Below are 20,534 nucleotides of genomic sequence, written 5' to 3'. Positions count from 1 at the left end.
GATAGCTCCCTGGCTGCATGAATAACACCGACAATATCCCTATTTTGCATTTAGAAAAAGTCTTGGTGAATTTCCAAGGTCATTCCTCACAGACATAGAAAAATCAGTCCTTAAATTTATTTGGAACAACAACAACAAGAAGAACAGAATAGACAAAGTAGCTTTCAGCAACAAAAACCATTCAGGAAGCAACATAATACCTGACTTCAAACTATACTACAAAGCCGTAGTCATAAAAAAAACAGCATGGTACTAGCACAAAAATAGACACATAGACCAATGGAGCGGAACAGATGACTCAGAAACAAATCCACACACCTACAGCCAATTGATTTTTGACAAAGGGGCCAAAAACATACACTGGAAAAAAGATAGCCTCTTCAACAAATGGTGTTGGCAAAACTTGTTAACCAAATGTAGAAAAATGGAAATAAATCCAACTTTCTTACTCTGCACAAGAGTCAATTCAATATGGATCAAAGACTTGGAAATAAGACCAAAGACTTGGAAATAAGACCTTGCAGCTTCTTGTAAGGGGCATAGGCCCAACACTGAGATACATAGGCACAGGTAAAAACTTTCTCAGCAAGACCCTAAAGGCACAAGAAACTAAAAGGTGGATCAATACATGGAATTGCATTAAACTAAAGAGTTCTGTAAAGCAAAGAAAACTGTTAAGAACCTCAATAGAGTTGAGTAGGAGAAAAATTTTGTCAACTATTCCTCAGATAGAGGACTAATATCTAGAATATCCAGAGAACTCAAGAAACACAGCACTAAGAAAACAAATAACCCAGTCAAAAAATGGACGAGTAAACTAAATAGCACTTCACAAAAGAAGGAACTAAATAGCCAATAAATGTATAAAAAAATGCTCAACATCATTAGCAATCAGAGAGATGCAAATCCAAACTACCCTGAGATTTCACCTAATTTCAAGTAAAATGACAATCACTCAAAACACAAACAACAACAAATGCTGGTGAGGATTTGGAGAAGTGGGAACTCTAATACATTGTTGGTGGGATTGCAAATTAGTACAACCACTTTGGAAAACAGTATGGAGGATACTCAGAAGAATGGGAACAAATCTACCATATGATCCAGCAATACCACTTCTGGGTATCAACCCAAAATAATTGAAATCAAACTACCAAATTAATGCATGTATATTTATGCTCATAGCCTCACAATTTACAATTGCCAAACTATGGAACCAGCCAAAGTGTCCATCAACAGATTAATGGATTACAAAAATATGGGATATATACACAATGGAATTTTTCTCAGCCATAAAGAAGAAAAAAATTATGTCGTTTATAGGGAACTGTAGAACATCATGCTAAGTGAGATTAGTCAGTCACATAAAGTAAGAAATATAATACTCTCCTTAATATGTTGAAGCTAGGGAGAAAAAGGGTCATAGGAGGAGCTCCAGACTAAGGAGGAGAAACCATAGATGAGCAAATAAGGAGGCCTGAGGATGATGGGAGGGGTGAAGAGGAAAACTCCCTAATGTACATAATGTACATTCACAAGCATATCAAAGTCAATCACTAAGCTAAATATGAGGAGAGAGGGGGAAGGGAATGTGGGGGATTGGGGAGAGTCTAAATGAGTGATGTGTGCATGTGTGCCTCTACCATCTTGTACTCCATTATGATGTATGACCACAATGCACCAATAAAAAATGATAGTCTTGGTGAGCCTGAGCATAACCTATGTCAATATTCTCTTAATATTTAGAAAATATTTTAAATTATTTTCTTGTTGCCTTGTTTCTTACTATTTTCTTGTACGTTCCTTTAGGGGATAGCCTGCTCCCATCCCTCTGCCTGCCTTGGCATACTGCTGACACTGAGGATAAACACAAATCACAACATATAAAGTTAGCATTAAGAACAGGTAAACACAAACTTTCAAATACCTCATTTTCTTTGCACATGCACATATATGTACTTTAGAATCTAGCAGGCTGCCTGCTTTTATTAGAACACAGCCATGTCCATTGGCTCATATACTATTGGAATTTCTCCTACAAAAGCAGCAATGGGTATCTGTGACTATTCACCCCTCTACAAAACCTGAGGTATTTACTGTCTGGACCTTTATAGAAAGTATTCGCTAAACCCTTATTTAGGATGACTTCTGATCACTACTAAATCAAAGATAAAACAGTAGAGATTTAAATTTGATGTAAGGAAGAAGTATCCCTGGAAGAAAGATATCAGAAATGCCAGGGGTTGTTATCAGAGGTACATGACAGTGTCCTTGGGTTACTTCTTTCTTCTCTACTCTCCCAGTCTTCAATGACAAAATTCTCTCCATTACTGCAAAGCATCGCTCTAACTACAGCTCCTCCTTCACACTTTCTCATGTCTCCCTAAAATGACTTGTGCTCCTGTTACTGTCAGCACCACACCACTCAGCTCTATATTGCGATTATCATTTTGATAGATAGCAAATGCTTGAAGTATGAGCCAAGAAAACCCTGGAGGAAAGAGACTGCATGCTCAAGTCATCCAAATGAGGGGAATTTGGTAAAGTAACTATTTACTCAAGTGTGGTCAGGGGTTATAAAAAGCCAATAAGAGATAATCTTGATAACATCCAAGAGCCATACCCATGAAGAAGCCTGAAGGGGCATAGAGAGAGATGGTACCAGAAAATAGAGCTGCAGTGACACATGTAGCTAGAGTGTGGGAACAGTATGCTCAACCAAAGCTGTGATCTGAGGTACAGAAAACAGCTGCTGTGGTTCATGAGGAGGCAGGAGGGCAGAAGAGTGACTACCTTTACCTCTAGTCTCCTACTTGCTTCTCCACAAGAAAGGGGGCCTTTTGCCAAGGCTCACAGAGTGTGCAGCCAGGTAGAGAAGATGAAGAGTAGACCTAGAGGTGGGAACAAATTCTCTGGCACATTCCTATAGCCAGTTTGTAAAGATGCTCCTGAAGCTAGTCATGCATGTGGTGGAAAGGCCCAATTACTGTCGTGATTTGGATGCAAATGGTCATGAGACTGAAGGATAACTTTAAGGACTTGTGCAGATCCATTTCTGCCTTTATAAATCTATCAAAACTGTATTTCCATCAAAGCTGATGATTTAGTTCAGTCCCAGCTTCTACCTTCCTCTGGGGGAGGAGGAAAGAAAGAAGATACAAAAAAGAAATTAATCAGAAAAACGCTCACACTCATCTATGCCTACAAGCAAAAAGTACTTTTTTCCTAAAAAATAAAGGAGAATGTTTGCTCTTAAAATATGAGCTGGTAAGAAAGATAATTCACTCCTCAGCCTTCTCATCATCTAAATGTGATCAGGGCTACAAATGTCAAACTGTTATACATGTAGCTGGGGAATGAGTCTTGCCAATAAAAAGTCATAGTATGAAATGCTGACTTTTTCTGATCAAAAAGCATTCTGGAGAGGGCTGAACAGTTTTGGGTCAAGAAAAGGCTTCCATGTCAGGGGTGAATTTTATTGTTATCAGAGAGAAGATTTTACTTGCCATGAATATATAGCTACTTGATACTCTCCTTCTGACAGGTGAACTTGTTATCATTTTCCTTTCTCTCTGGTATTGGAACATATATTCACTTCATTTCTCTTACTGTCACTTTCTCCTTAAAAATGTCACTTATAAAATAAAAATAAAATAAATAAATAAAAGGACAAGAGAACTCTGATAACTATTGTGTGTGTGTGTGTGTGTGTGTGTGTGTGTGTGTGTGTGGTGGTGGTGGTGCTGGGGATTGAACCGAGGAGCATTCATCTCTGAGCTACACCTCTAGCACCTATGTAGAGGTGTACCTATGTAGTTTATTTTTATTATTATTTTGAAACAGGTTTTCTAAAGGAAAAAAGAATACAAAACTAAATAAAAAATAAAAATCATCAATATCAAAGAATATATTCAGTGGTATACCAAGGCACACATACATGTAAATTCTCTCTCTCTCTCTCTCTCTCTCTCTCTCTCTCTCTCTCACACACACACACACACACACACACACACACACAAACACACACACACCTACCTCTGTCATGCCAAGTCATGAGAGCAAAATCATCACTAAGGACCACAAACTCAGTTCCCTCAATTGGAGCTTTTTGTCAGATATGGACTCTAAGTTTCTTTATTCTGTGGTTCCTGCAGCCTTAAAATGTAAAAGCTGTTTCAAGGGAGCTATAATTTCTAACTCAACACTTCATGATTTGATTATGTAAAGTAAAAAGTGTAATGAAGTTAATAGTACCTTATTCTTGCAGTACATTATGAGGATTTTTCTGCTGCAAAATCGACAAGTGGAAATTACCTCTGGGCCTCCTAACTCTCAAAAATATGGGTCATAATGATTATTGCAATGAAATTTCAAGGCTTAAGAATTCAATATGTTTCTCTTTCTTCTAGCCTGTTTCCCAAAAGGACATCTTCTCTTTCTGGGATAACAGATAATGAAAGATATAGAAGTGAAGTAGCAGGTGGAGACCTATGCTGTACTCTTGGTATAATCCTACTTGTATTTCTTTAGGAAAAGAAGTTAACTTCTCTGGGCCTTAACTATTCCTTTTACCAGGAGAAAGACTGAATAGCCTATTCCCATTCTAGCATTCTACTATTCAAAAAATAAAATAAAATAAAGTGTAATGTGATGCCTGGTTCTTTGTTATTTTTGTGTTTGTTTGTTTGTTTGTTTGTTTGTTTGTTTGTTTGTGTGTGTGTGTGTGTGTGTGTTCGATGTACAATGGCCCTTGTCTAGAATCACCCCCACTGGTGTGTTGCCTAGTTATCTGTGTGGTTTCATCATGAGCTAAAAATAAAGGCAATGTGTCCAGTTCTAGTTCTTTATAGGCCAGACACTTTTGACTTCATCCCAGTCTAGGTCTCTTTCTTACAGTCACAATAGAGCTCATTCAAGGCAGTTTCAATGGATCCTACTCCTAATGAACCAACCAACACAAAACAATCCTCTTGCATCACTCTCCCCACAGCATGTTCTCTCCTTATATAAAGAAGATAACATAATACTAAAATTGTAGTCACTTGGCCAAAGTAGTATCATATTTAACACAATTTAAGCTTTCTCGCATACAGAGTCATAAGATGTTCTAATCTGATGTACAAATGTAACAATTTGATTCAAGGAGACAGGAAAGATATTTCATTTGTGAAAAAAAAACTCTCCTAAGCATGATATAAGAAGACTTCACAGAATTAAAATTCTCAGGTGGTGCCAAACAACAAATTTCCATTTTACAGTGTTCAGTGCCAAAAGATTTGTAGCTGGGTAAAGCCATATGCCAATGAGAAAGCAAGCTTGGTTTTGAGTTTTCAGCTAGCACTAATAATGTGGCAAGATTTTACTTATGCCCATATTCAAGTTATCTCTAGCACACTTAAAATGTGAGCAAAGGTTTCAAGGAGACTGTTTTTTCTTTCTCTGGTTTTCAGGTATCCAGTACCCTCATGATAATCTACCTCTCCATTCTCTGACTTGCTTCACCCACCTTGCCTTCCCTGCACCCTGTGCTCTACGTCCAGTTAACCAAATCCTTCAACAAAATTCTGCTCATCTGCTTGACATTGATTATGACCCAAGGCATTTTATTAATGGGTGCTATTATAAATTATTGAAAGATAAGAAATTAGTATATTTGCCTTTGTAGGCCATCTGCATATTAGCTAAGACCTAAGGCAAAAAAAAATCATGTCTCTGAGACCAATCAAAAAGATATTTCTTAGGCTAAGTAGATATTTTCTGAATTGTTCACATCATACCATATGGCTGTTTCTGTCCCAACATAGAACATATTGATTGGTATGTTATATAAGAAGAATTTTTCTTCTTTAAAGGAGAGATTGAAAATGACCCCTTGATCTCAAGTTTTCCCAGAAATTGAAAAGGGAATTGATATAAAAACATACACATACACCATTTGTACCACTTTCTACCTGGAGAGAACAAGACCTAGGATATAAGGTCTTGTGGTCACATCCTCAGGAAGGAGAACTTAAAATACTAGGAAACTTAAAATCCTAAGAAAGTCCTTTGTTTCTGAAGATATCCTGACCAATGTACAGTCTACATAGTCATAGAAGTTGATTCTGAGTAACAAGAGAACATTACATGCACACACACACACACACACACACACACACACACACACACACACGTGCTTTCCTCAATTCCCAGAAATGTCTATAAACAGTTTGTGAAGGAGGAATGTATCCACTTTTATGGACTAAATAACTAACATGTCTATGATGAATCAAGGAATATAGCTTCCGAGGTTAAAAGTCCAACTGATAAATCAATTCAACAAATATTTTATCAGGTATCTTTCTGTGCCAGACTCTGGGACAGGTGCTATTAGGCACACAAACAATGCACATTCCTATAAAGGTGCAAAAAAAGAAATCATGCTAAATTTCTGTTTTAGTAGTTGAACAAAAGAGAAAAGAGTGGTTTGCTTGATTTGATTTTCTATTCTGTTCACAGTCATCATGAAAGAGAAGTGAACCACACATTAGCCAAGAGCCTGCAGAAAAGTAGCCAAGCTTCTGAAATTAGTGACTTAGTACATTTCTTGCAGTAACTGGATTTTCATATCTGAAGGCAAATCCAACCAGGTGAAGAATAATGTTCATCAGCACTAAGACTCTTAAAATATATGGACAACTCAACTATTTCCATACTTAAGAAGATCTCAGACACTTTGTTGACCCTTCAATATTTGTAGCGTATTGAATTCTTGTACAACTCAGTCCCAACGTTAAGATAAATGGGTGATGGAGTAACTATATATAGACGTGGCATTTGGCATTTGTGGCACGGTAGTGTCTTTGAATAGGCTAACATATATATCAGATGGAATTAATGTAATTATATATAATGTTGACAGACTATGGCATTTGCCTATTAGGGCACTATACAAACATTCCAATAATTTGCTGGCTTTTGAGTTTATAAAAAATAAATGAAATAAAATCTCAGGGGATATTTCTAATGGGGTAACTGGAATAGATGTTTCAAAAGCACAGGGTTCAGGAAATAACAGTCAAATAATAATGCACTTTAAGCCAAAACATATAGAGTGATGAATGAATATTTAGTACTTACCACTAGACTGCTGTCCAGAGACAGCCTTTTTCCAAAGTCCCTTTTCTCAAGGTGTCTCTTTCCCTCCATGGATGAAGTTATTTGTTTTCTTTTGTGATTTATAAGAATCCCCCGTCTGTTTCCAGGGTCACTGCAAAGAGTGAACATATGTTTCACTACCCAAGTGCACAGTGTTTAGACCTTTGTTTTTCCAATTTTCTACACTAAAAAAAGTGTTGAAGTAAAAAAAAATAAAAATTAAAAAAAACTCAGGCCCAAGTAGGAAGTATAGACTTGGGATCACTAAACTCACAAGTTCTCTCTGGATTGCAAATGTCAGAATTGTCTCTTTGGTGGCCTCTGTGTTTTTATAGGTTTTGCTAATGAAGTTGGGGAATGGGTTTGCCGGTCGAATCAGCAGACTGTGGCAAAAAAGCAGTCTGTTTCATGCCACACTTGCTCCACGCTGTCCTCTCTTTATCAGCCAGAATTGTTCTCTTTCTATGCACATAGATGCTATCTGAAAATTCCAGAAGATCAAACTGACAAACCTACAACCCATCCTCCAAAACCCAAAATTATTGAGCCCAAGGCCCAGTGAGGGAAAACTGAAACATGAACATTATTGTCAATGTTTAATTAAAAATGTCACTTAAAAATATTTGAGGAACATTGTAAGACACATTCCTTTTGAGACAGATTGATTCGGAATGAATGGTGGATGACTTCATTATTTTCAGTGAGGATTTATGGAACCACCACTGCATTTTAACATATAGCTCATCCCTACACTCCACTGAGATTGCTTGTTCTAGAATGATTAAGAATCTGGCTTAATAAATATTCATCATATGTGCTAAGTGCTAGCTTCCAATTTTCACCAAGATATAAAAGGCTTGAAATTAAAGTGTTTTTTCTTTTTTTTTATTGGTTCATTATATTAGTACATCATATTGGGGTAAAATCTTGTGTGTACATACATGTACACATCACCGATTTAACCACCACCCAATTCCCACCCCATCCTCTCCCCATCCCTCCTTCCCTTGCTTGGCTTAGTGGTTGTCTTCTATATGTTTAAGTAAGATGGGAGGGGGGAAGAAGGAAATTCTCTAAAACACATAAAGTGTTTGCAACTAGAATTTATTCCCCATCAACCAAGTGACCTTGGCCAAGTCATTCAGTCTCTCTGAAACTCATTTTTCTCAACTGCAAAGACATGACTATAGCAATCCAATTATGATGTATGTGAAAATCACTTAAAGGAAATAAATTTTAGAGTACATGTAAATTATAATTATACACAGAATACATTTCAGGTACAATTAACTACTAGACACCATAATTCAGTTCATCTTCAATGATTCACAAAACACTTGGAGCCGGGCGTGGTGGCACATGGTTATAATCCCAGCATTTGGGAAGCTGAGACAGGAGGATTGTGGTTTGAGGACAGCCTCATCTACTGCTTAGTGAGGCCCTTTGCAACTCAGTGAGACCCTGTTTCAAAATAAAGAATCAAAAATAGGGTTGGGGGTGTAACTCAGAGGTAGAAGGCCCTTGGGTTCTATGTCCAGTATCGCAAAAAAAAAAAAAAAGAAAGAAAACACTTGAAGATGCCAAATTGCTCAGAATTTTTATAAATACACACAGCTATGGTACTGCTGACATAGAAGAACTTAAATGGATAAAATGCTATACTAATCAGTCTGTCCTAAAATAAGAAATAAATATGTTCTACCACTCTCAGTTGCTCTAATACTGACATGGATCAAAAAGACCGGATCTCACCATTATAGCATGTGACCTCTTTATTTTGATTTCCTCTACAAGGAAGATTGAGACAGTTGTACCCAACACAGGGTATGCACAAAGAACAGTCAATGGTGGGAAATGGGTGGTCTCATCTTCTGGCCTTACTTTTCTCTTCCATCATAGTCATTCCAGCTATCTCTTCAGCACTCTAATGTTGAAACATAACCAGTCCAGTCAGAAACTCCTCAGAATCCACTCAGAATTTAGGAGGAAATCCAAAATTTTTAACATCATGTCAAGGTCCACTTTCTGCAAACTAGTCTTTACAGTCCCCAAACACACTAAACGCGTTCTTGAGGCAATCTTTTGATCATAATCTCACCTTCATCAATCTAACTCCCCTTGCCCCAGGGCAGGCACAGGTCCCAATTCCTTCACAAGACCTTCAGACATAACCTCATTTGGTAATGATTACCTTTGTCCATCAGCTTTAATAGGGACTTGGCTTATTAATCACCTTAGTCACCTAGGATAATTCTGTAAATACAGTAGTATATGCCTATTGGCAGAAGCACCAAAAATAAGTAAAGTCCAGGCAGTATCTTTTAAGAAATAAGTTATATCTATACTATTTTAATAGAGAAAACTGTTAGTCAACATATATTTATTTAGGAGACCTGCCTTTCTTACTTTCAGTTACTGACCTGGCAGCCCCCCTCCTTATCTCAGTGACTCAGTTCACTGGCATTTCAAAACATACTCCGGTTTGAGAATGTAATGATGAATGCAGCTAAACAGATTTCTTTAGGCTGCCATATTTCTCCCTCTATCAAAGACATTCCCTCTTAAATTTTAATCACAAAGGACATAGAGGTTTGATAGATAATAATAGATTGTCTTTTGGCATTTAGAACATAGTGCCTACTTTATAGAACACAGTATGTTCATGTTGGTGATGTAGTCATGTACAAGACCAGATTGCTGCCCTCATGGAATCTACCATCAAATAGTAGTATATGGAACATAAATAAGCAAACAAAAAAGTAACTCCAGTGATAAGTGCCTGAATAAAGAAGAAAATGCCTCCGAGGAGGAAATATAGCACTGTCATATATTCAAGTAAAAGATTCTTAGGAGAAATTTAGAGTAGAAGCCAGTCATGTAAAAACATGGGTATTATTCCAAGCCCAGGGAATGAAGCTAGGGAAAAGCTATATATTCCCTAGAAGAAAAGATCTGAGAGATAGGAAGCAATCATAGACTCTTATTCTAAACTCAAGAGGTTAAACTTGGGGTTTGAACCACTGCTTTACTCTTTATTAGTTGATAGCATTAAATAAATTATTTAACCTATTTAATCCTCTTTGCTTCATCTATAAAAGTCACTAGTAGTAATAGGACCTTCTTCATGGTAGAGTTATTGTGATGATAAAGTGATCCATTTAGCCAGGTTTGGTGATGCACACTTGTAATCCCAGTGCTTGAGAGGCTGAGACAGGAGGATCGTACAGGTTAAAAGCCAGCCTCAGCTACTTAGTGAGACCCTGTTTCCGAATAAAGTATAAAATAGGTCTGGGAGTATAGCCCGGAGGTAGAAAGCCTCTGGGTTCCACCCCCAGTACCAAAAAATAAATAAATAAATAAAAGTGATCCATTTAAAGTGTTTAGCAGTGACTGGCATATAGTAGGTACAATAAAATAGTAGACATATTGATCATTCTTTTTGGTAAATAAAATTTATCTCATTAGGAGAGATGCTAATTACTCAATTTTATGTTTCATCACTGCTAATGAGACTGTCATTTGGGTAAATGGACAGGTTTCAAGTAGCCTAGCATATGTGGAAAGCTGATTTGACATGGTTATTTTCTTTCCCCTATATGGTATCAATAATATATACAGAAATAATATTCAAGTTACTTGGCAAAATGGTACACCAGAATTGACTAGTCATAAAGATACTCTAAAACCAATACTAACCATGACAATAAGCAGCACAGATGTTACAGTATGTCCCAGACAATAACCAGCCTGTGTATAAGCATTATTTCCTCCAATCCCACCAAGAATATGATAATTTATGAGTTAAGCCATAAATCATGGGAATGATCAGAATAAAATTATTCAAATGGATCAAAGCAAGGCCACCTAAAAAATAAATAAGTAAAATGGCATCCATGATGTGGTCATATATGCAGGGTGTGGTCATCAAAGTAACAGTTGGTAAGGTTGATGCTTATATTCCTTCTCTGGCACTGTTGAGGAAAAAAATGCTGATAGGTATCCATCCATAGACACTGTGGATCTAGAAGTGGATGAGTAGATCAGATCCCAAAGATTCTTTCAATTGCATTGACCATGTATATCATCCAACTAATTTAAGTTGCTCAGAAACCATTGCCAAGCAACCTTACAAATTTATTTGTTTCCTGTTTAGTTTTACTTATGGAAGAAGACTGTGATGACCAGCAAATATAATAATAAGTAATGTAATGGAAACTTACATTTTCAGTTTAAATTTACAATTTGGCATTTGATCCTTTACATCATTGTTTATGTATCTGGTTATTGAAATAGCCATCTTGGCTTACCATAATAGACCCCTAATACAGATGGCATGAATTAAATGAGAACAATTTATTTTTCACAGTTCTGGAGGCCAGAAGTTCACAACTGAGATGCCCAGAAGAACTGGTTTCTACGAAGGCCTCACATGGCCACTTCTCAGTTTGTGCACATTCCTCGTGTTTCTTCCTATCTTGGACATCATTCTCATGGCTATAATCCAAAGCAATTAACCAGACAACTTAGAGAAAGAAAGATTTATTTGCTCACAGTTTTCTGGTAGTGTTGGGTTCAGGCCATTGAGGCCAAGGTCTGAAGCTCATGGAACGTAGCAACAGGAAGCAGAGTGAGAGAGAAAAAACATGAAAAGCTCTGCTCCCTTATTACAGAGGCTGGAAACAGAGTTATCAAGCCAAGGGGATTCAAAGATGCAAGTAAAATCCCTAAGGCTACCCTAGAGTCCACATTTTCCAGCCATACCCCACTGGTCTAAGCAAAATTCTAATGAATTTATCATCTACTGATGATATTATAACACTCACAATTTAACTTTATCAAACCTAAGCTTTTCAGGGAATAGTCTATAACACTTTCTTTTCTTTTTTTTTTGGGGGGGTGGGTACTGGAGATGGAACCCAGGGACATTCTACCTTCGAGCTACAACCCCAGGCCTTTTTTTATTCTTTATTTTGAAACAGGGTCTCACTGAGTTGAAAAGAGCCTCACTAAGTAGCTGAGGCTTACCACGAACCACGATCCCCCTGTCTCAGCCTCCCAAATGCTGGGATTACAAGCATGTGCCACCACACCCAGTGTACACTTTTTCTTCTTGTAAGAGTACCAGTTCTATCATATTAGAGCTCCATTTTTATGACCCAATTTAACTATAATTACTTCCTTAAATGATCTATTTCCAAGTACAGTTATATTGGGGGTTAGGACTTCAGTGTATAAATTTGAGGTAAGAGAATATAATTTAGTCTCTAACAGTCAGATTTCTAAGTGTGATTAAACCTAAAAATACTACTAATCAAATGAATTCTTCAATATAAGAAATAAGAAAAAATGCTAGATTGTAGGGGCTTCTCTAAGATCCCTCCCATTTCTGTGGGTAATTTGGTAATTTTTACTCTTGTATCTTACATTCTCCCTCATTTGCCCTATTATACTCCTCTCTGCATTGTGGGTATGCAAATGCAAACTACCCTATCAAAACTTGGTCTCTGGGTTAACATTGGGTTCAGCCAGCGGAAGGCAGTGAGAGGAGATTCAAAGGCAACAGGAAGAGAAAGGCCACTCTGCTTCCAGCTATAGCAGAGAAGCATCAACAGCAGGCTAGTACAGGCTCCTGAAACTTCTGGAATTCATCCAATAACTTAGCTAAGAGAGGGCAGTAACAATGTCATAAACACTGAGTACCAATGATGACCTCATCCTTTTTGTTCCACCCACCCCACCTGCATCTCCACACACACAAAAACAAACTTCTTACAACAAATATCCCTTTAGCTGAAATACTAGAGTTGTTTCTCTTTTCCAAGCTAGACAATGTTTGCTGCATATGCCACAGAGACACCTTTGACAAGCAGCCAGGCTTCCTTGGGAAACGCCTGGAGTCCTTCTTGTGAGCTTTCTAAAACAAGAGCCTGAAATTATTTTTAATAAATACTAAGTCCCTGGAGGGCAGGGGCAGAATTTTACATGCTGCATTCCTGTAGACTGTATACTGCCTAATGCATAGTCATATGGCAGGTATGCAATGAGCATTCTTATTTGCATGCATAAATGAACAGACAAAAAATAAATAACTACAATAAATGAATGGGCAAATGTTCACTGCTGTCTTTGTACACATGCAAAAGCAGGGCAGCAACATAATGTTGCTAAAGCAAAGAAACACTACACACACTTATAACAGTAAAGTTGTTTATGTTTTTTTTTAGCCAAACACATACACACCCAAGTCTCAAAGGAAAGATTTTTTTCATGCTTTTAAAATATCAGCAGCCTAAAAAATGACTATTTAGGCCTTGCCTAATGTTGTAAAGGCCCATAACCCAGTTGTGTTCATGTCTTTTCTATGTCTTCTCACATATGACTCAAAGAGATGGATTACTACCCCCTCCCTCTTTCCACAAGGAGAAAATAAAATGGTCAGTCAGTAGGAGAAAGGCAGGAAATTAAGCATCCTTTAATTGATTGATGGTTATTGATACAGATCTCTCCCCAGCCCCTCACCACATACACATCTATCTCTGGCTGATGAAACTACTTATATTCACTATCTATAGCAATCTAAGTTAGTTTTAATAAAGTCTTTTTGGGAAAAAATTCTCATAGATAATAATGGCCTTTCAATGCTGGACAGATTTTTAATATTTCTAAAGCTGTCAGTAACTTCGATTTTCTGATAGACTCTGTAAACAGGGTATATAATTTCAAGAGACACTAAACAAACAAGAACATTAACAAAACTTTCAAAGGCATATACTTCACATACACAGAGTCACATACACAGTCACACACACACACACACACACACACACACACACACACACATACACACACACACACACAGTCTTCCACTCAGATACACGATTGCTCACTCAGATGCATACTCACACATTGTTTTCTCCAACCAGTTTTTGCCTATTTGACTTCCTCCCACCCACCTCTGCTTTAATATATTAGTGGCAGTGCCAGGAAAAAGAGACCATAAAGTTGGGAGAGCCAGAGGGTTCTGGCTTAGGCATTAGAAGATTTGGTTTCCATCTGTTTTTGCTGTATAAATTTGAGCAGATCCTTACTTCTGTGACTTGACATTTCTAGCCAAGTTATCGGCAGGTTCTAGTGAGACAATGCATGAGAAAAATTCCTTCCAAGTCTGGATTCAAGATATTTTTCAGTCAGCTTTGTTAGCCAACCAAAAATACAAAAGTATTAACTGTAGTCTCATAAACTTTCAGCAAACAGAGACTGCTTCAGATTCACTGGTGCATTCCTACATCCCAGCACACAGCTCCCACAGGGTGGGCACACAAAGAATAACTACAGAACAGAACTTGCTGTATTAGTAATTTTTCTCTTTCTACAAATGAATACCTGAGACTACGTAGTATAGAGAAAAGCGATAGTGCTAGCTCACAGCTCTGGAGACTAGAAGTCCTAAATCAGGAAGCAGCATCTACCTGGCTCCTGGTGAGGACCTGCACCACTCTCATTCATGGTGAAAAGCAGAAAGGCAAGCAGACATGTGCAAAGAGAAGAAGGGAAAAGGGGGTTGGATGTGTGAAACCTGCATTATTCTCTTCAAGAGAACAGAGCCACAACCACACAAACACCTCTTAAAGACAGCACCACCTCTCAATATTGCTTGGTAGCAATTAAATTTATTAATTTTTGTTGAATTTATTTAAAAATTATGGGCACATAATTGGACATCTTCCTATGGCTCAGTGTGATGTTTCAATACATTTATCAATACATTGATAAACTGAGGATAAAGTTACCCGTCATCTCAAACATTTGTTATTTCTTTGTGAAGAGAACATCAACATTCTCTTTTCCAGCTATTTTGAAATATATGATACAATATTGCTAAATATAATCGCACTGTGTGATAGGCTATCAGCATTTATTCCTCCTATCTGACTGTGCCTTTGAACCCATTAGGCAATTCCTCCCCAACAGTTCTTCCATTAGCCTCCTCAGACTCTGGAGCTTTGGAGGGGACACAACACAACAAAACAATAGTACAGGGGCCAAGGACAAACCACAGAGGGGTAGGTTTCCTGTCCCTGACAAGTTGGCTTCGTGGGTCTCCATCCTGGCTGCTACCTTAGAATCACCTTGGGAGCTTCTAAAAGATAGCAGTGCCCCAGGCCCCCTCCCAGATCACTGGAATCTCTTAGGAACAACCAGGCTTGGCAACTGCTGTTTCTGAGCAGTAGCTCTCAAATTTAGTTGTACTTTAGAGTTGCCTGGGGAGTCAACAAGGCCCATCCCTGGACCAAACAAATCAGGATTCCTAGGAGCTGGAGCCAGACATTATTTTAAGATGCCTAAATATCTCCAACATGCAGCCAGCCAACTGAGCACCAGTTGAAAGGGGTGCAGGCACAACTACTTTCCCGCTCTCCATCCTTTCTGAGAGCTGTAGAATACATGGCTAGTGACAGCAGCAACTGCCTTTCTTTAGCTACTGTAGCCAACAAAGTAAAATCAGCAAATCCTGACCCAGAAGGAAAGACAATGTTAGACACAAACACTTTGAATAAACACCTTTCCTCCTGCACACATACCCTCAGGCTCACTAATAATCCTGCTTGAACTGGTCCTTCCCCTCATTCAGAAAATAATGTTGACTAAAGACAGAAATAGAAAATCTAGATTTCAAATGAATGCACAAATATCTTAAAATGAAGTCATCATTTAGAGGTCCAGAGAAGAAAATTCAAATGTCAAAGAAAAGACTGAAAAAGAAATTCTAAAACTATGTCTGTTTTAAAATATTAGAGTAGAAACTTGGTTGGAATCACTCAAAGAAATTCCTAGTTGGGTGCACTCATGTATCCCTAGTACTTGGGAAATGAAGACAGGAGGATCATAAGTTTAAGGCCAGCATGTGGTCACTTAGTAAAACCCTGTTTCAAAATAAAAAAGGGCTAGTGGTATAGGTCAGAGTAAAACATAAAGAAGAATCCAGGCATCCAAGCCGGGCATTGTGGCGCACACTTGTAATCCCAGCACTTGCGAGGCTGAGACAGGAGGATCGCACAGGTTCGAAGCCAGCCTCAGCTACTGAGTGAGGCTCTCAGCAACTTAGTGAGACCCTGCTTCCAAATAAACTATAAAATAGGTCGGGGAGTATAGCCCAGAGGTATAAAGGTCCCTGGGTCCCACCCTCAGTACCACACACACAAAAAAAGAAGAATTCATTTAGTTCAAAATTCAGTAATATTTGTTTAATGTCGATCCTTTTCCAGGCCATGAGGAAGGAAGGAAGGAAGGAAGGAAGGAAGGAAGGAAGGAAGGAAGGATTGATATTTTCCTCAGATTTCAAGAAAGCCTAAAATATAAGAGGGAGAGAATATTTATATATTGGTGAGTAAAATTCAAGGTAATAAGAACTGGTCATAGTGGCATACATCTATAGTTCCAGAACCTAGGAGACTGAGACAGAAAAGTGCAGGTTTGATGTAAACTAGTGAGGGTCTCAAAAACTTGGTGAGAGCCTGTTTCCAAATAAATAAAATGGACGGGGAATGCCCTTGGTCTTCGATCACCAACACCCCCGCCACACACACACACACACGGTAAATAACCCTGTGAATGAATGAATGAATGGAAGGTGAGTGAGTAGATGTTGTGAACAAGGGAGACTCACTTCTAGCTGGGCTAATCCTAGAAGATTTGCCTCTATTGCTATCCCTGGAATTGCCCGGCTGATTTCCAGCTGATTCCAGAATATTGCTACATTTTTGCAGTGGTTGAACTAAGAACTAAAAGTCAGCATGGCAGGGGCTTGCACCAGGAGAGGCATTTGGGCTCTGGCTGTTCTTGAACCATCTGTTCTTTTTCTCCCAATCTTTCTTAGTAAAGAATTTCTTCCCATTTATTTCCTTCCTCTGTCTCTTCTCCATTATTGCTTTAAGAAAGATTTCTCATTCATTCCACAAAATGTCTCCTTATTGCCCATGAACTCTTCAGGGGAAAATCAGAGTAGAAACAAAACAGATACATAAATAAATTTTATAAATAAATAAATAAATAAATAAGTGAGGACAGAACCCCAGTGGGTTGCAAGAATATTTCGATAAGTGACTAGGGAAAAGAATTTTTACACTGTGTCATCTGCTCACGTTAATGAGTTAATTAAATTAGAAAAATTCCACTGCCAAAAGTGAAAACATCCAAATACGTGGGCTGCTGGGGGAACTGCAGACCATGCTACTAAATGCATTCTGTTTAAGCTTATTTTTTTCCTTTGAGCAGACTGTGGAGAGCTACACTTAAAAAGCCATCCAATTTCAAGAGAGTATTTTCCATCTGGGGCCAGTTGGGTAGACAAGGCTCTAAACTCTGCAAAGCCTGCTGAGAGACAACACAACTTGTTAAGGAAACAGTTTATGAAAAGCAATGTTTTCTGAAAATCCAGCGACAGGTTTAACTGTGAGGTCCCTGTGCACTGCGGAATTCATTATTTTTCATTAAACATCTTTGCACGCAAGTGAAAAAACAAAATGACTCAGGAAATGGATACAGTAAAATGCATCAAAAGCCAATAGAGTTTTGCTAAGGCTACAACTGGTAATTATAATATTTTCAATTACCCAGTGGCTTTATCATTTGAGGAGGTTATTCACTCTTCTTTGCTAGTAACCTCCCTCCAGCCACCTACCCCACCTCATATCATTCTTATGTGGGGAAAAGTGCTAAAAGCCAAGTAAATCAAGATTAAAGGATTAAACCTTAAAAAACCCATTAACACCCTGAAACAAGAGAAAGAATTTTAATAAACCACAAAATATAGAATATGACATTAAAGATATCCTAAGTAATAACAACTGTCAAAATGAAATGTATGAGAACTGTTTCAAAGATGTTTATCTTTTTCTATTCAATGTTTAATTAAATTGAGAGTGCTATTCATTTGTTGAGAAGAAGGTGGGCTGAAATCTCCTTTTAAAAAGGCAGAACAGCCAATGACCCTACTCTTAAATGATAGGTAGAAAGAGTTAAGTTTAAATTTTACATGCATATGCACACAGAGAGACACGTAAATATCGTGATATATGTATATTTACTCTATGCCGAGACCACACATTCCTCCATCCCAGGATGCCCTGACTCTCATCCAATGTGTCTTCTGTGATCCTCTAATGCAGGGGTGGACCACATTTCTTCATCCCTTGCACCTGGAAATGCTTACGACTCCTGTATAAGATAATGTGGCAAAGGTAAAACCTAGTTCTAATGCCAAACCTTAAGAGTCCTTAAAGCTTCCATCCTCTCTTTCTGAATGCTGAGACACCACTGCTGTGCAGAAGCCCAGGCTAGCCCACTGCAGGGTGAGGACCCCTTAGAGGAGCGCTGAGGTGTTCCAGTTGAGGCCACCCTGGACCCGACGGCTCTAGTCAGGCCTTCAGATGAACACAGTATGGCTGACTCCAGCTGAGGCCAACAGAACAGCCACAAATATTGCCAAAGAATCATGAGAAAAAAGCAAAGTCATCATTGTTTTAAGTAACTAAGTATTGGGATGGTTTGCCTGGCAGCAATAGATCACTTTTAAAAGATGGTCTCTATTAATTTAGCTCATCGTTCATATCCTTCAGTAAAGTGCTATAATTATTCAATAGCCCTTAGGAATAACTTCGTTAGATTTTAGTCAGCATCACTGTATGTTTGTCTTTTAAGCTTACAAAGATGACATTAATACTGTTTGTATTATGTCATGACTTATTTTCCCCACTTAACATCACTTCAATATTTTCCCATTGAACATTTCTGGCATCGAGATTTATCTATGCTGATAAAAATAATACTAGGCCATTTAAAATATTTAAGAATCAAGTAGGGCACATGCCTGTAATCCCAGCACTTAGAAGGCTGAGACTGGAAGATTGCAGATTCAAGGCTAGTCTTAGCAACCTAGTGAGTCCCTCAGCAGCTTAGGAAACCCTGTTTCAAAATAATAAAATAGGGCTAGGGATATAGCTTGAAGTTAAAAACATCCCTGGGTACAATCCCCAGTACCACTCCCCAACACACAAATAAAAAAAATAAATATTTTAAGGATCATATTAAGTGTATTTATAGCAGTTGAGCACAATTTACAAACAACAGATACAAGCAGTGCTGTCGTGAACGTTCCTGCTTATGCATCCTCATGAAGAAAGGCAGAAGTCTTCTGTCTCCTGTGGGGCAACTGCTGGCTCATAGGTTATGTACACCTTTGATTCACCTGGCAGTATCAAACTGCTCTCCACAAATGGTTAGACTCTAGCAATTTACACCTCTTCCACCAATATTAAAAGTCCTTGTTTTTCCTTGTCTTTTATGGGAAATAAATGTGAAGTTACTTTTGTGGTTGAATTAGATAGCCTTCTGGGTGTTGAAGGCAATGTTTCTACTTTGACTTGATTACTCTTTCCCTGACATATTTATTCAGGGTGCTTCTTATGAGAAGGAACTGCATCTTACAGAAAAACAGAGGGCCATCCAGGAACTAGTCTTTCTCTGTATTTCGGTATTTTTCAATCATTTTTAAAAATCACCCTTTTTAGTAGCCTTTATTTTTTCCCCAATTATTCTCTTCCCTGCATAAAATGTAATACTACCAGTACACTGTACATCTGTTTATGTGTTGTGACCCATTGGAGGATCACAAACTACTGTGATACTTAATGTTACGGGTTGTTATCGTTTTATGTTTTGTTCTAAGAACCAAATTTCCTATCTGTTGAGAATGTTGCTATATAAAGATGCAAAATATTTTTAGGGTGGCAAATTCCTTTTCTGGGGAAATTCAACTTGATTCTCTAGATTAACCTGCAAAACTTATGACTCCTTTGACCTCAGAAACGTAGGAATTGTGATGATGAGTTCTGAATGATTTCACTAATGCACATCCATTTAATAAAGTGGGAAAAGTGAAGAAATACAGTCATGCATCACTTGACCACAGGGACATGTCCTGAAACTATGTCATTAGGCGATTTCATCACTATGTAACTATCATAGACAGTACTTACACAAATCTAGATGGTGTAGGCTGATTACTCCTTCTGACCTCTTGACACAATCAGGAAACGTAGTAGACACGAGATCCATAAAGCTGCTGCTGCCTTTAGCATAACACACCTTTTTGCAGTAAACTTTATTTAATAAGTAGGAGTATGCACTAATGATAAAAAGTATAGTAAGCATGCAAACCAGTAACATGGCCATTCATTATCATTACCTAGTACTGTGTACTGTACATAATTATATGTACTGTGCTTTTATCTGACTGGCAGCGAAACAAGCATGTTTCTACCAGCATCACCACAAAGACATGAGTAATATAGTATGCTATGGTCCTACAATGTCACTAGACAATAGGAAATTTTCAG

The 20,534-nt window shown here is 38.0% G+C and overlaps 1 protein-coding gene across 1 annotated transcript in view; it reads right to left on the bottom strand.

Annotated features, from left to right (window-relative positions):
• NCKAP5 (NCK associated protein 5) overlaps window positions 1–7,188 on the bottom strand; it is a gene marked incomplete at both ends in the record, with an annotated part of 891,793 nt that extends 884,605 nt beyond the window's left edge. Inside the window, one exon of the mRNA XM_080689066.1 lies at window positions 7,120–7,188. Within this exon, the coding sequence (XP_080545192.1) occupies window positions 7,120–7,188 (69 nt within the window). The remainder of the gene's footprint in view (window positions 1–7,119) is intronic.
• Between the last annotated feature and the right edge of the window lie 13,346 nt (window positions 7,189–20,534).

The sequence above is a fragment of the Muscardinus avellanarius genome (assembly GCF_963383645.1).
Source record: "Muscardinus avellanarius genome assembly, chromosome: 2".
Taxonomy (NCBI): domain Eukaryota; kingdom Metazoa; phylum Chordata; class Mammalia; order Rodentia; family Gliridae; genus Muscardinus; species Muscardinus avellanarius.
Note: the sequence above shows the minus strand (reverse complement) of the source record. Positions and strands in the feature narration are given on the sequence as shown.